Below are 15646 nucleotides of genomic sequence, written 5' to 3'. Positions count from 1 at the left end.
AAAAAAAAATGAAAATAGTGGAAAAAAGCAAAACGATAATTTACAAGGCGGACTTAGTACGGTGCATAGGCAACTGGCTGAGTCAGTGGGATCGTCGGTTCGAATCCTACCGAAAGAAGTCTGATGAGGAAATGTGGTGATTTCCGAAATAGCTATCACTTCTACCATTTTTTCAAATTATTGTTGCTTTTCCACAATAAATTTTTATTAAAAAACGGCCTCAAGCTCAATAAAAATTGTTGAATATAATTGTTTTAAGGCCAAAAAATAACAAAAAAACAAACAGTTATGCTAATCATCTAAAAATTTAGAATTATTTAGCTGATTTACTTTTTGATGCACCCCATAACGCATCACCTGTTCAATTATGACGGCTTAAATCCAATAGCTACCAAAAAATTTACTGTAAATTTTATCGTATGTGACAATGAATTTTTTCTTGTGGGCGAAATTGACGTATGTGCTAAGAAATTAGAATTTGAGAGCCTTTCTACAAGTTTAGTTTTATTTATGAATTATCTCAGCAATCTAATTTTTAGTATTGATGTTGCTAGCCAAAGCAGAGAAAAATACAAAAAACATTTTCCTTTAAAATTTGGTTTTTGTAACATACGATAATTTTGGGCAAAGGAGTCGATATGTTAAAATCTAACTATGTTTGTATTAGGGATGTGACGAGAAGAAATATAAGAGCCGGATTCGGATATCCGATCGGGAGACTGCTGCCCTTAATAATTTTCACAATATTGTTATATTAGGTTTTTTTTGCTGCTGCAAAATTTCTCCTCTGAAATCCTAGTTATGATATAGCTCTATATTAAAAAAATAACTTTTCCGTTTGCAATCCGGATTTATCGATTATTTTTGGTAAATAGAGGAGAAACCTCAAAGACAAAATATGAACAACAATGAACGCCGCTATGAAAAAACGCGTCATTTTTTTTAAATGTTATGAAAATCGATGTAATATGCATGGTTACATATCGTTTTGCTTCCCGAATCGCCCCGTAAGGCACTCCGCACATAAGGCTCCTATGCATAGTAGTGTAATCGTTTCGTCATACTAAAGTATGAAGCTTTTAAGCCGAACACATGTATTTGAATGATGCTCTGTACATTACAATACATAATCATGTTTTCGCCTAATCATAAAAGCTTCATGAATCGAATCGGCCAACCTTGTAAGACGCTTGCTGTTTTGAAATCGTCATTTGCTTACTGTTTGTGTTGGAAATAAAATTTTTTGTAATTTTGTACTAAACTTCGTGAAAATTGTACTAAACTATAAGCTTTTACACAATATATTACTGCACAAATATTCGCGGAACTGTATCATTGAGAAAGAACGGCTAGAAAATGTGTAATGTGCAGAGACAATAACAATTATAAGAAATAAAATTAAATATTGCTCTATAATTATTACTGAACAATGGAAAAGTTGTTTTCCTCTCGCGGGACGATTATTTTAAAATGTAAATTATTGTCGTCATCTCATAATAATTATATGGGACTTTTATATTTTTTCGTCTCTCGGGGCGTTTATTTCAAGACGCAAATGATTTACGTCTTCTCATAATAATTATATGGGATTTCATTTTTTTTTCGTCTCTCGGGACGTTTATTTCAAGACGGAAATGATTTACGTCTTGTCATAATAATTATGTGGGACTTTTATTTTTTTTCGTCTCGTGGGATAAGTTTTTCATTAAAAACGGCCTCAAGCTCATTAAAAATCGTTGAATATAATTGTTATATGGCCATAAAATAACAAAAAACAAATGTTACTAATAATGTTTTTCGTTTTTTAATAAACAGATTCCCTGAAGAAGACGCCAAAATGCATCGAAACACGTAGGAGAAAAAATTATCCTTTGTTGTTTTATTTAATTTTGTATGGAAAGCTGGTTTATTTACGAGGTATATGCGGATACGAGGAATTTACAAGTTTATATGCATACCCGGATTATTGTTTTTTTTTTGTTAGTCGGTTGTCTCGTGTGTATTGATTTTATTGGCTTACTTCATTGAAAGCAAGTGAGCTGAAAAGGTGTTTTTGTAGAAAGCACAATTTTCATAAGTATGTTTATTTAATAACATATCACACACTACCGAGCTTCAACGGTTGCCTCGTGTTTAGTCAGCATTATGTACCTATTTGTCAAGTCCCGGTTTAAACATATAAAAAAAACTCGGTTAAAATAGACTCGGTTATAACGGACTCCGCCGATAATGGACAGAAATAGGCCAAATAAAAAAAATCTCTGCAATAAACAAAGTTCGGTAATTCCCCGAATTCAGTAAAGAGAAGCAACCGTCTCTGCAACATAAAATGTTTACATACTTAAACAAAGTTCATTGGTTCACCGAAATCTGTCATATACTACGTTTATACGTAAACTATTTGCAAATAAAATTAATTGCAAATACCTAACTCACTGTTTATTCGATGGTGACAAATTCTTTTTTAATATTGCCTGATCATAAAAAGGCAATAATATGACCACCGAAAAAGAAAATAAAGTTAAAAATAGCAACGTCTTCATTATAAAAAGGCAATAAGATGACCATCGAAAAAGAAAATAAACCTAATAATGGCGGCGTCTTGCGCTTATTTGCAAATAGTACAACTATTCAATACTTATTTGCGTGATTTAGTTATTTGCAAATAAAAAATTAACTCAGCATTTATACGGCAAAGTTTACCATTTTGCAAATTGTTATTTGCAAATAATACGTGCGTATAAACGTAGTAATAACTGGCAATTAGTTCACTTTAAGAAAAATGTCGGAACGGAAAACGGGCATTTACCTTCCATGAAAAGTATAAAATTTTGTATTTATACATGTACATTATTTCTTTATTATTTACAAATATTATATTCTGATAAAATGGACACTCGGTTATAATGGACAATTTGACGCGGTCCCGTGGAGTCCATTATAACTGGATTTCACTGTATATGGTTATGGTTTGAATTGTTAAAGAATGAAATACATTTTCGTCAATGTTATTGTGGTTTATTAACATATTTATTTTTATACCCGAGCGCACTTGTTCACAAGGGTATTATAACTTTGTTCACATAACAGTTCTTTGTAACCGGCAAAACGAATCAAGATAGATATAGACAAATGTATACATAACTGAGCAGAATGAAAAGAGAAATCGATTAAGCGGTGACTGTCTGTCCGCCCGTCCGTCTATGCACTAACTAGAATAAAAATTTAGATATCTTAACGAAACTTGGTACGTGTACTTCTTTCGGGCGAAGGACGGATGGTATTAGAAATGGCCAAAACCGGACGATAACCACGTCTATCTGCCATATAACGGTAGTTTTCTGAAATACGAAAACTGCGATATGTTAATAATTACTGAAGCTTATTCACTCAAAATTGATATTTGCAATAATTTTTAGAAGAAAAATAAGATTATTATAAATTTTTGGAAAATGGGCCTAGCCACGCCCACTTATTGTTAAATGTGCATATCTTGGTAACCGCTCCGACCAATTTCTCTCAAACTTGGCACAGTTGTTAGCCTTGGTACAACATACCAAATGGCTGAAAATGTTTAAAATCGGACAATAACCACGCCCACATCCCATATAGCGGTAATTTAGAGAAATACGAAATCTTCGATAAATCAGTAAATACTAAAGCTAATTTATTCAAAATTAACGCTTGCCACAATTCTTTACCAAAAAAAAAACACTTATGATCAAATTTTGGAAAATGGGCGTGGCACCGCCCACTTATGATCACATATATGTATCTCTAAGGTTGAAAATTATTGAACTTGGACTAAAATCCTCCTTTCATATAACAGTAAATTTCAGTAATGCTTGAATATTTCAAAATTTAAGGACGCTAATTTACTCAAAATTGATACTTAAAACAATCCCTTGAAAAGAAGTAACATTATTAGGAATAAGTTTATCTCATTATGTCTAACACAACGTGCTATCGAAGATGTTTAAAATAGGGATAAAATCACCCGGCTTACCATGTAGCGGTAGTTTTCGGAAAGGTGAAAAACATATATTTAAAACTTGCGCCGGGTATTTAATGTGTGGCTACGGCCGAACTTACGACTTTCTTACTTCTTAATATTGTTATTGAGCTTTGTACCCCGATTATGTTTATTAGGAAAATTGGAAAAAGCAACAAAGTCTAAGCGGTAGAAGTTATAGCAGCTATTTCGGAGATCACCGCATCCCCTCATCAGACTTCTTTTTTTTCTAGACTTCAGCAGGGATCGAACCCGCGTCATTGATGTGCAAAGTCAGAAGCGTTAACCACTGAGCTATGCACACTCCGTAGACTCTTGTTGCTAATTCATTTCCTTATTCAACCTACTACTATTAAGTGCAGCTGATTTGCCGCTATTTAAACTTGACAACGTGGTTGTTGGTGTCAATTCTATACATTAATTTGCTTTATTGTTTAGTTTCAGGCAGGCACTTCCTAAACTATGTATTTGTCAATGTTATTGTGGCTTATTAATATTTTATTTTTAATATTGTTATTGAGCTTTATACCACGCTTATGTTTATTAGGAAAAATGGAAAAGCAACAAAGTCTAAGCGGTACAAATTATAGCAGCTATTTCGGAGATCTCCACATCTCCTTATCAGACTTCTTTTTCTAGACTTCAGCGGGAATCAAACCCACATCATCGATGTGCAAAGCCAGAAGCGTTAACCACTGAGCTATGCACACCCCGTAAACTCTTGTTGCTAATTTATTTCCTTATTCAACCTACTACTATCAAGTGCAGCTTGCCGCTATTTAAATTCGCTGAAGCCTAGAAAAAGTGGTCTGATGAGGAGATGTGGTGATCTCCGAAATAGCTGCTGAAACTTCTACCGCTTAACTTTGTTGCTTTTTTTCACTTTTCCTAATAAACATAATCGTGGTACAAAGCGCCATAACCATATTGAACTATATTTTCATCAAAAAAAATTAAATAACAAGAAAATAATACGTTAAAACTTGTCAAAATGTGGTGCGGCTCAATTTTTTTCGGCCAGTGTATGTACATATAGTAGTAGAATTTTTGAACGAGTCTAATGTACTTACATATGTACTTACCTCAGATTTCAAATCAGGACCATCTTCCTTTATCTCCAGTTTTTTTTCAGACGTTGTGGTGGCACTCTCGAACAGCGTTTTGGACACCCTTGATAGCTTGTGCCCATGAATAGGTGATGCGCTAATCTTACGAACGGATCGTTTTCGATGAGATGACGGAGACTTCTTAACAAAAAAGGGGGAGTTAACGTTAGATGCTTGCTTCTCCTCCTGTTCAGTTTTATCACTTTCTGGAGTTCGTTTCACCACATATTTGGTTTCGAAATATTCTTTAATGCTTTTGTCTTTCGAAGGCGTTCTAAATTTTGTTGATTTACTTGGTGTTACTTCTGAGCTAAGTTTCTGATCATCGCTATCATAGATTTCAATAATCTCATTTTTCGACCTGAATTTTTCATCTGACTCGCAAATATTTACGTCATCTAAATTTAAATTTTTGACATTATCTGCTTGCTTTTTTAACTCATCTAATATAGATGACATTTTTTTATTATCATCATTCATATTTAAAACATAAGGCAAAGCATTTGTTTTATCATATTGCATTTCTTCATCGTTTTTTATTTCACTACACTTCCCGCTTGCCGCCATTATATTGTGTACAACAATGCTTTCACAATTTTCTGGTGAAGATATAGAGAGTTCACAGAGGCGTTCTTCCTTATCAATATGAGCAGTTCTCTTCGGTGAGGATCCAAAAACATCGGAAAATAAGTCATCTTCTGACAATAATTGGTCATTTAGCTCTATAATAACTTGTAAGCTGTTTTTAGACCCGAGTTCTGAAGCCGCTAGGACGTTATCCTCAACCTCTTCGAAATCTGAGTCTGCTTCCGAACTGTCGCTTACTCGAAGGGATATTTCTTGTCTGAATCCTGCCGGCTTTTGGTTATATTGCGCTGCTTCGTTGATTTTAATTTCCTCTGCATAATTTGCTTCATATTGCCTATGTTGTAAAAAGCAAATATTTATGTACACATCGATGGTCCTCTGATATAACGGCAGAACTAACTACTAAAAGTTAGCCCATGTCTCTAATCCTTATTAAAGCTTTATAAAGCAGTCAAAAATTTAGTAAGGATTAGACACATGTTTACTGTTTAGTAGTAAGAGTTTTTTTAAGTTTTGAGGCCAATAAATAAAAAGTGGTATCGATTTAACATAAACAAAACCTACTTGTATTTTATTTTTGCTTTTAGCGGGCTATTGTCACATTTCAGCTATTCTTCCCCGAAGGAGAAAGGGCGACAGAAAATTCAAACAAGCTCACGTTTTCACTCACTCACAAGCGAAATACAAAATACCATAGGTTTGCTATCGGATGTAAACAAACAGCAGCAGTTATTTCAAAATAACTTCTTGAACATTTCTGCCCGGAAAAAAGACGGGGCTGTTTCGGGCACGAAGAAGAAGACATTTACGATCCAAAAGTGGAAGGTATTTGCTCTCTATTGCCCTTTTTTTTGCTTGAGGAACCCTTTCTGGGCTGTTTTGAGCACCCGCGGGTATTCGTTTGGAACAAACCTAATATGAATGCGCCTTGAAAATCACTTTCAAATATTTACATGCTCCTTATGTGTCTTAAAATTATTTGTGTCAAAGATGTCACTTATTATTTCAGAAAATGTTAAATTTTATTTAAAATTCTCAAAACGTATCTAATATTGAATAAAATAAATTTAGTTAGTTTTCGGAGTCGGTAATGCAACCCTGCTCCTACTAGTCTAAGTGAATAATGTAATGCAACCCTGTAAACGAAATAAAGAGAAAAGGAGGAAGATGGCGGGTCACTTCCTTTTGTGCGAATAATCGAAAACTTAATCCGAGGTAATCCTCCAGCTACCCAGCAAACACAGTCTCTAACGCTAGAGAAATTTGGATTTCTACATGGTAATTTCTACTATGGTAATTTTCTAATCGTTCTCGAGTCGATGACGAATTTGGCGAACTACATTAGAATTCGATTCGAGGACGATTAGAGAAACAACGCATATTCAAATAAAAGTAAATATGCAATATTCAAAATGAATGAATCATAAATTATTTTTAAGTTGAAATAATTCATTATTATTTTATTGCAAATACATTTCATACACATTTTACAAACAAAGCGTTTATTTAATAAAGCAAAACAGCAGTTGGAAATTCACATTCCAATCCCATTAGAGATCAACGTTAGAATTCGATTAGAGAATTAATATTTTCGCGAGTCGACAACTATGTGCCATTTTTGTTGAGATTAGAGATGGGCACGGGCCTAAATTGTCAGGCTTTCAATACAGTCTTTTTTAATATTTTTTGGAAAAAATTCTCTCAGATGACTAAACAGTTTATGCTTAAACAATTTGCACAAAAATATGTTTAAAAATTTTCTACGGAAACATAATAATGAGATTTTTTATGCTGTTTTTGAACTTTTTTCAAAGACTGGTTTAAGAAAAACTTGAATAAGTCAGCCAAGATCTTACCAATTTAGACTTATGAGCAGGGTTGTGTCGAATATTCGCATTCCCATTCGCAACTGCGGAACTTCCGCATTAATTTTAACATTCGCATTCGCAATAATCAATGCGGAGCGTTTGCGAATGCGAATATTTTGCAAGTGCACCGATAAAACGTATATATGGCAAACAAAATGACAAATTATAGCCAACATTTTTGCCTGTGGTCGTGGGAGTATTTGTGTAACAAAACTGGTCAAATGTCGGATTTATCAACTTTGACAAAAATGTCGTTAAACATATTATTTCTTAAGCTATATAACCGCGTTATCAATGGGCAGTCATAGAAGTTCCAACTTCTACTTGGCCTTTGACGTACATACGTCAAAGGGAACATAGTCTTCTTCTTCTTATTATTTGGCGCTGTAACCGCCTTAGCGATTTTGGCCGAGTTCAGCAAAGCACGCCAGTCGTTTCTCTTCTGTGCCAACTTACGCCAATTGGAAACGCCAAGTCCTTCTACACCTGATCTTTCCACCGCAGTGGGGGCCTCCCTCTTCCTCCGCTACCACCAGCGGGTTCCGAGTTGAATACTTTCAGAGCTGGAGCGTCGGTGTCCATTCGAACAACATGGCCAAGCCAGCGGAGCCGCTGTATTTTAATTCGCTGCATTATGTCTATGTCGTTGTAAAGCTCATACACCTCATCGTTCGATCGTCTGCGGTACTCGCCGTCGCCAACGCGTAAAGGCCCGTAAATCTTCCGCAAAATCCTTCTCTCGAACACTCCAAGAGCCGCCTCATCGGATGTTGTCATTATCCAGGCTTCTGCGCCATATACCAGCACGGGCATGATGAGTGACTTATAGAGCGTGGTTTTCGTACGTCGAGAGAAGACTTTACTACTGAATGGGAACATAGTCTTTTTAACGAATTTTTTTTCTGTGCTTTGAATACCTGCATTGGTTTCTCTTTTTATTATGATTTTTTTGGATCAATATTAAAAAAACTACTAGACACAAAAGAAGAAGTGTGCACTGTTCATAGGGATATACATACATTACATTGAATCCTTGGCTAAAAACTTCTGTCGTAAAACTGTCTCTTCTTTGCTATTTAAAGTTAAAGAGTAAGCTCCTTCAATAGGGATTTCCAGCAGAAATTATCAACGTCTGGCTATTAAGAGAATCGAACCAATAAACACCAAAAAATTATTTCTCCAACCTTGGAGAAATTAATAGTTCTCAAGTTGATATCCAACATCATTCTCCAACTCATCTCTAACCGACGCGCAGATATGTAAAAAGTGGTAAAGAAACAAATTTTTAATTATCAAGTGAAAAACGAAAGCTATATAAAAAGGAAAATTACCAACAAAAAGTAAATAGTTTTCAAAGTATCCTCAAATAAGCTGGAAATAAATTAAAAGGCGAAGTGAATCAAGTGGCAAAATTACTGTGGACTGTATACATACTGTGAAGTGAATTATTGTAATACGATATTGATTAACTACATAATACAAAAGGAGTAATAAAATGAAAAATTAATATTTAAATTCATCTATGTATGTCGTTTCAATCAAAAAGGTATAAGGTATTTTACTATTTCAATTTCAGTATTTCAATGATATGTTTGAGACCAATTGGAGAATTACATTCAGTGTTGCCAGGTCTTCGGCATGAGAAAACGTCCCTCTTGGTCTGAAAAAACGTCATTTCCTACCCAATAACGTCTTTTTTTAAATAAATTGTTCTTATTAAACTTTTATTGCATACAAAGGTACATATGTACGTAAGGTATATTAAAATGTCATATCGACAGAACACATTTAAAATTCATTGTAAACTGGTTTGAGATCGTTAATATAAAAATCATTTTATACATACACTTGTGATCAGCTGATTAAGTCATCAACATATTGATCGATTTTGGCTGTTTCTCTTTTGTTTATTTAATGTGTATTATTTTTTCATAAAAGCCAAGCTCATTATATGACAAACAAAATATAAATCCACATTTCAAACTTTGTGCAAAAATTATAAAAAATCTGCAAATTTTCAGCTAGATTTTCAACATTTTATTCAGATTTTTTAGAATTTTTTGAGTATGCAGTTTGATAGCCCATTAAATTTCAGGGCAATAATGTGCAAGTTTAAAGGGGCTAAATAATCGCGTTGATTTTTAATAATTTTTTTTTTCTTGTAGACATTTGGTCAGGGGCTCGGTTGTCGCAAATGGTAAACTACGCTCTGCTAAGAGGGAGCATAGCAATACTTTAGCCCTTTTTGCGTTCATTACATTTTCAATAAAGTCTTAAAAAGGCTCGGCTCTTCCTGATTTGGCTTTTAATGTGCAATTGCAAACATTACAACAAGCCTCGTAACCTCAAGTGTTTACACAACCAGCCTTTGAACACGGGATCCTTAGTCCAAGAATCCAAAAAATGCACGTAGGCTTGGTTTGCATCATATTTAAGTCATATGTGTCTAAAAAATAAATATCTTTTGAAGTAGCTGCAGCAAAACACAAAGATTGTAAAGATTTATTAAGAAAATAATTTAAAATCAGTTTTTATACAAAAAAAAAATGCCCTTTTTGTTGAGAACGCTATGATCCTCCACTTGAGGTACTGTTGAGAAACAACGTTGGAGATTTGAGAATTACCTTAGTTCTCAACTTAACCTCAAGTTGAGCTCAAACCTAAATGTTGGTTGGGGATGCTCAAATAATTAAAAAGCTATAGGTCTGACCTTTAATAAGATAAGAATTACGTAACTATCTGAGATACGAATGCTTATAAAAAACAGGGTGCTTTTAAAAAAAATAACAATATTCTGATCCGATTCGGCTGGCAGCCACGTTTTTTAACAAACAGAATTTTGTTAAAAATTTCCATTCCTGCCGGCTTTTGGTTATATTGCGCTGCTTCGTTGATTTTAATTTCCTCGGCATAATTTGCTTCATATTGCCTAGGTTGTAAAAAGCAAATATTTATGTACACATCGATGGTCCTCTGATATAACGACAGAACTAACTACTAAAAGTTGGCCCATGTCTCTAATCCTTATTAAAGCCATTCTTTGTACTCAGAAAAAGGTTTAGTTATAATTACCAAGATTTGGTTATAGTGACCAAGTGGTATAGTTGTATATGGCGAAATAAATATCTACATAGCTCACAAAAGTCTGCTATTTACTTGAGACTTCTAGTTGGGACAAATGTAGATTTGTTAATAATTACAAAACGACTACCTTGAGTGGACAATATTGTTAGTTGAATAAAATCATTGTTGCACAAATATAAACAATGCTTTGGTTGATACAAGTTTTCAATTAATTAGGTGAACTTGCTGTAGACGTGAATCAGCTAACCGTTTATTATTGGAAAAAAGTTTCAGTTTGACACAAATAAAAATTTACTCGATGGTTGTTGTGTTTACTTTCGTCTTTTATTTGCATATATTAAGCATTAAAAAAAACATATATATTTACATAAATAGTTACTAGTGTAAATAATACATATGTATATGATGGTCACAATTTCCTAAAAAGAAACGATGAAACAGGAACAGTCGTGCGAAAACCCAGGTCAATATCTGCTGGTTTAAGTATACTGCTTTGCTTTTTCCTTTGCTAAATAGATTCTTTCAAATTATAACTCACATGAATTATATATCCACTGAGAAACCCCGGTTGGCATCAAACTTTATATTTTTAAATAACTCTGCGCACACCGAAACAACTCGCGGCGATGGCAAAACTGAAACTGAGACAAACAAGTCTCATGTCATAGCATGATTCAATAATACAAGGTTATGTAAATTGTGACAGCTCATATCTGACACTCCTTTATCCAGATTTGTATTTTGGAAGTAGGTAGAAAGGACAAAATTTGTGATCGCCTTTTGCGAAAACGGTGGTAGAAAGGTACTACAAAAGGTACGCAAAGTATACAATTAGAAGCAAAAAGTGTATTATTAATTCTATGCGAATTTGCAATATATTTGGTGTTTTAATGCAAATACTAAACAATACATAAAAATATGCATTTTTGATTTCAGTTATTCGTCATTTCCTGCAAGAAATCTAGAATACCGACCGTTCAGCTATGCAAAAACGAAAAATGTAGATCAATAGAACTTTCTATGCTCATTTCAACCATGCGAAAATTATTTGGCGCAAGTGAAAAATGAAAACGTTCTAGAAGGTTAAATTTCAGGTTTTAGATTTTTTAAATATTAATATCTTATGAACTATATAACCGATTAAAAAACTAATGACGTCACCATGAAGATAATTAATTTGTCTTTCAGCTGATGTAAATAATTTATAGCTTTTTGTATTTTTAAACCAAAACCACTAAAAAACGAACAAATGTTATTTTTTCATGAAATAACCTTTTTTGAAAAAACTGCATAATTAATGGTAATGAAATTTATATTATTTAGAACGTACAAGTTATTACCTTTAATTCGGTATTACATATTTTGTTTTAATATACTTTTGGGTTTCAACAATTTAGTGATAATAAAAAATACAAATAAATAAAGCAAATAAACCTCTTACATCTTCTTTATTTTTTACCTGCGCCAAATAAATTTGGTATCGTTGAAATCAGCGTAAAAAGTTCTATCAATCGGAATTTTGGTTATTTTATAGCTAAACGGTCGCTATACTACACTTGTTCTAGAAAATTACGCAAACGAAGGTGATGCTCACGAATATTTAGTATGAAGAATTTTTGGTTTTACTACTAATATCACTAGAAACTGTAGAGTAAGCAACATTCTGCACAAGCAAAGGAGCCGATTCTATGTGTGGAAGCGAGAAGACTGTTTTATTACAAAACCTTTCTATTACTGAATCATGATGTCATAGCACACACTTCTCTTTCTCTACCTAGCCAGTGATCGACATGCCATAGCTTACTGAGCGCTCTGTGACCACACGCGTGTTTCACCCATATACGAACAGCGGTAGCGGAGCAATGATTTCCACGCCAGAGAACAGCTTTGAGTATGATCGAGCCTTTTTGATCACACTCACTAAAAATCAAGCACAAGCGAACGCCACACTCGGCTACTATGTGTTCGATCGAGATGCATACCCGACAGCTGCTTTGGTTACGAACGAGTCTGTTCGATCACCCTCGCTATCAATTGAGCACAAGCGAACACCACACTCGGACACCCGCAGCTAACCCGAAAATTTGTGTAACAATGAAACGGACACCCGAACATTGCGATAAAATGCAGGACAACAAAGAAATTTACGCTGAAGGTAACTGGCGCCAATATGTTCCCACAAAGCATACGAAAATGTTGTTGCTTTGTGCTTGTGCATACGCAATGAAAAAATTAGAAGCGAAGTAGACAAAAATGTTTTTGCATCTATTTCGTATAGTTTCGCGTGGAAAGCTGTGTGTGTATATATTAGAACACAGCCTAAAACTATGTAGGTACATAAGTACTTTTACAAAAAATAAATGTGCACCGAGTGTATAGGGCTTGGGCATTGCCGATCTACACACATTTATACCTAAATGGATGTAGGCGTCGTGATTCCGCATTTTGTATGAGCAAAAATATAAGAAATGGTTAAATGTACACTTAAACAAACTACCGAAAAATTCAACCTTCTCTTTACCCTCTACGCACAAAAACTAAGAACACCGCGATGAGAAGGCAACATTTTTTGTAGAAACAAAAACGTCATAAGCCAATCAAGAAAATTTTGTGCACACTCGGGTTGAAACTCGAACACCCGGGTATATTGAGCTGCAAAGCACCCGAACCCAATCAAGTATGTATGAAAAGCAATCGGGTGTTGTGGCCAACATGTTCGTCTTGAGCTCAGTCGATAACGAACAATAGTTCTGCTCGTATACAGAGAACGATGCAAAACGGGTTTTGTTAGATGATCGAGTATACACGAAAATCATGCACCCGCTGCAGATGTCTGTTCCACGCACACAGTCTTATTCATTGAGTCGGTTTTATGCAATGGTCGGCATACTAGCGCATTCAAACGATTCAATAAGCAGTGTTGCCGTTTTAGCCCTTTGGTGGCTAGATTTAGCTACCACATACTTTTTTTAGCCACATAAATTTAAAATTGCCCCTAGCCCTTTGGAGAATTTATTCATCCTTGGCATGAAAAAGTTGTATATGCTTAATTTGATCTATTTTATTTTTAAGTAAGAGAAGAATTTTTAAACTAGGAAATACTGATATACGTACATATGTATATATACATATATGTATCGTATGTATGTTGCTTACGTTTTTATACATACATACTATAAAAGTGTTAGGGCCGTTAACTTATCTATTAACGATTTAACTATAGTTTAAAATATATGTATAAGTTTACGGCCCTTAATATGCTTAATGGCCCACCAAGTCGATTGACCGTGTATGTCATTGTACCAACTGCTGGTGCGACTTCAAAAACTATTTGAAAATTGTATGATTGTACCAGCGTGCTGGTGTCGTGAATGGTGAAATTGGCAAATATTTCTAAGTAAAAAGTATTTTGGGGGAAATTTCTTGCACTATATGAGTCAAAGCAGTGTTTGTGGAAGATCAAATTTCACAATATTGCAGTTGTGAATAAAAAAAACAATGTTTAACAAAATGATAGAAAAATTACGAGATTTCGGCTCTAATCATTTCGATCATTTCTGGACCTTATTTGTAAAGAAATAAATATTGTACGAGCATGCAGGTAAGTTATAAGCTTCGAGCCTGATGGTACAATCATTTGATGGAGCCAGCAAGCTGGTGTCGTATATTTTCCCTTTTACACAAAAACGTTTTTGGTTGGACAAAATATTAGCTTTTTTCCAGAGTACATTGTTTTTCTATACCATTACTAATTGAAAATGTTTGCGTGTATACTTAGATATGCATGGTAAAACGAATACAGAAGATATAAGAATAATAAGAATAATCGAAAACTTAATCCGAGGTAATCCTCCAGCTACCCAGCAAACACAGTCTCTAACGTAAGAGAAATTTGGATTTCTACATTAGATAACTATGGTAATTTTCTAATCGTTCTCGAGTCGATGACGAAGTTGGCGAACTACATTAGAATTCGATTCGAGGACGATTAGAGAAACAACGCATATTCAAATAAAAGTAAATATGCAATATTCAAAATGAATGAATCATAAATTATTTTTAAGTTGAAATAATTCATTATTATTTTATTGCAAATATATTTCATACACATTTTACAAACAAAGCGTTTATTTAATAAAGCAAAACAGCAGTTGGAAATTCACATTCGAATCCCATTAGAGATCAACGTTAGAATTCGATTAGAGAATTAATATTTTCGCGAGTCGACAACTATGTGCCATTTTTGTTGAGATTAGAGATGGGCACGGACCTAAATTGTCAGGCTTTCAATACAGTCTTTTTTAATAACTTTTTTCAAAGACTGGTTTAAGAAAAACTTGAATAAGTCAGCCAAGATCTTACCAATTTAGACTTATGAGCAGGGTTGTTGCGAATATTCGCATTCGCATTCGCAACTGCGGAACTTCCGCATTAATTTTAACATTCGCATTCGCAATAATCAATGCGGAGCGTTTGCGAATGCGAATATTGTGCAAGTGCACCGATAAAACGTATATATGGCAAACAAAATGACAAATTATAGCCAACATTTTTGCCTGTGGTCGTGAGAGTATTTGTGTAACAAAACTGGTCAAATGTCATATTTATCAACTTTGACAAAATGTCGTTAAACATATTATTTCTTAAGCTATATAACCGCGTTATCAATGGGCAGTCATAGAAGTTCCAACTTCTACTTGGCCTTTGACGTACATACGTCAAAGGAAACATAGTCTTCTTCTTCTTATTATTTGGCGCTGTAACCGCCTTAGCGATTTTGGCCGAGTTCAGCAAAGCACGCCAGTCGTTTCTCTTCTGTGCCAACTGACGCCAATTGGAAACGCCAAGTGAAGCCAAGTCCTTCTACACCTGATCTTTCCACCGCAGTGGGGGCCTCCTTCTTCCTCCGCTACCACCAGCGGGTTCCGAGTTGAATACTTTCAGAGCTGGAGCGTCGGTGTCCATTCGAACGACATGGCCAAGCCAGC

General features: G+C 34.5%; 2 protein-coding genes across 2 annotated transcripts in view; both read right to left on the bottom strand.

Moving 5' to 3' along the window:
* LOC108358143 (DNA repair protein complementing XP-G cells homolog) overlaps nt 1-6075 on the bottom strand; it is a 78341-nt gene extending 72266 nt beyond the window's left edge. The window contains exon 1 of the mRNA XM_017609316.1: nt 5095-6075. Within this exon, the coding sequence (XP_017464805.1) occupies nt 5095-5685 (591 nt within the window). The 5' untranslated portion in view covers nt 5686-6075. The remainder of the gene's footprint in view (nt 1-5094) is intronic.
* Nucleotides 6076-6128: 53 nt separating this feature from the next.
* LOC108358141 (DNA repair protein complementing XP-G cells homolog) overlaps nt 6129-15646 on the bottom strand; it is a 66934-nt gene continuing 57416 nt past the window's right edge. The window contains exons 5-6 of the mRNA XM_017609315.1: nt 10408-10503; nt 6129-6144 (exon numbers count right to left, since the gene is read on the bottom strand). Coding sequence (XP_017464804.1) covers nt 6129-6144; nt 10408-10503 — 112 coding nt within the window. The remainder of the gene's footprint in view (nt 6145-10407; nt 10504-15646) is intronic.

The sequence above is a fragment of the Rhagoletis zephyria genome, unplaced genomic scaffold, assembly GCF_001687245.7.
Source record: "Rhagoletis zephyria isolate East Lansing unplaced genomic scaffold, Rhagoletis_zephyria_1.1 Rzeph_scaffold_00214, whole genome shotgun sequence".
Classification (NCBI taxonomy): domain Eukaryota; kingdom Metazoa; phylum Arthropoda; class Insecta; order Diptera; family Tephritidae; genus Rhagoletis; species Rhagoletis zephyria.
This window is presented reverse-complemented; position numbering and strand designations above follow the sequence as displayed.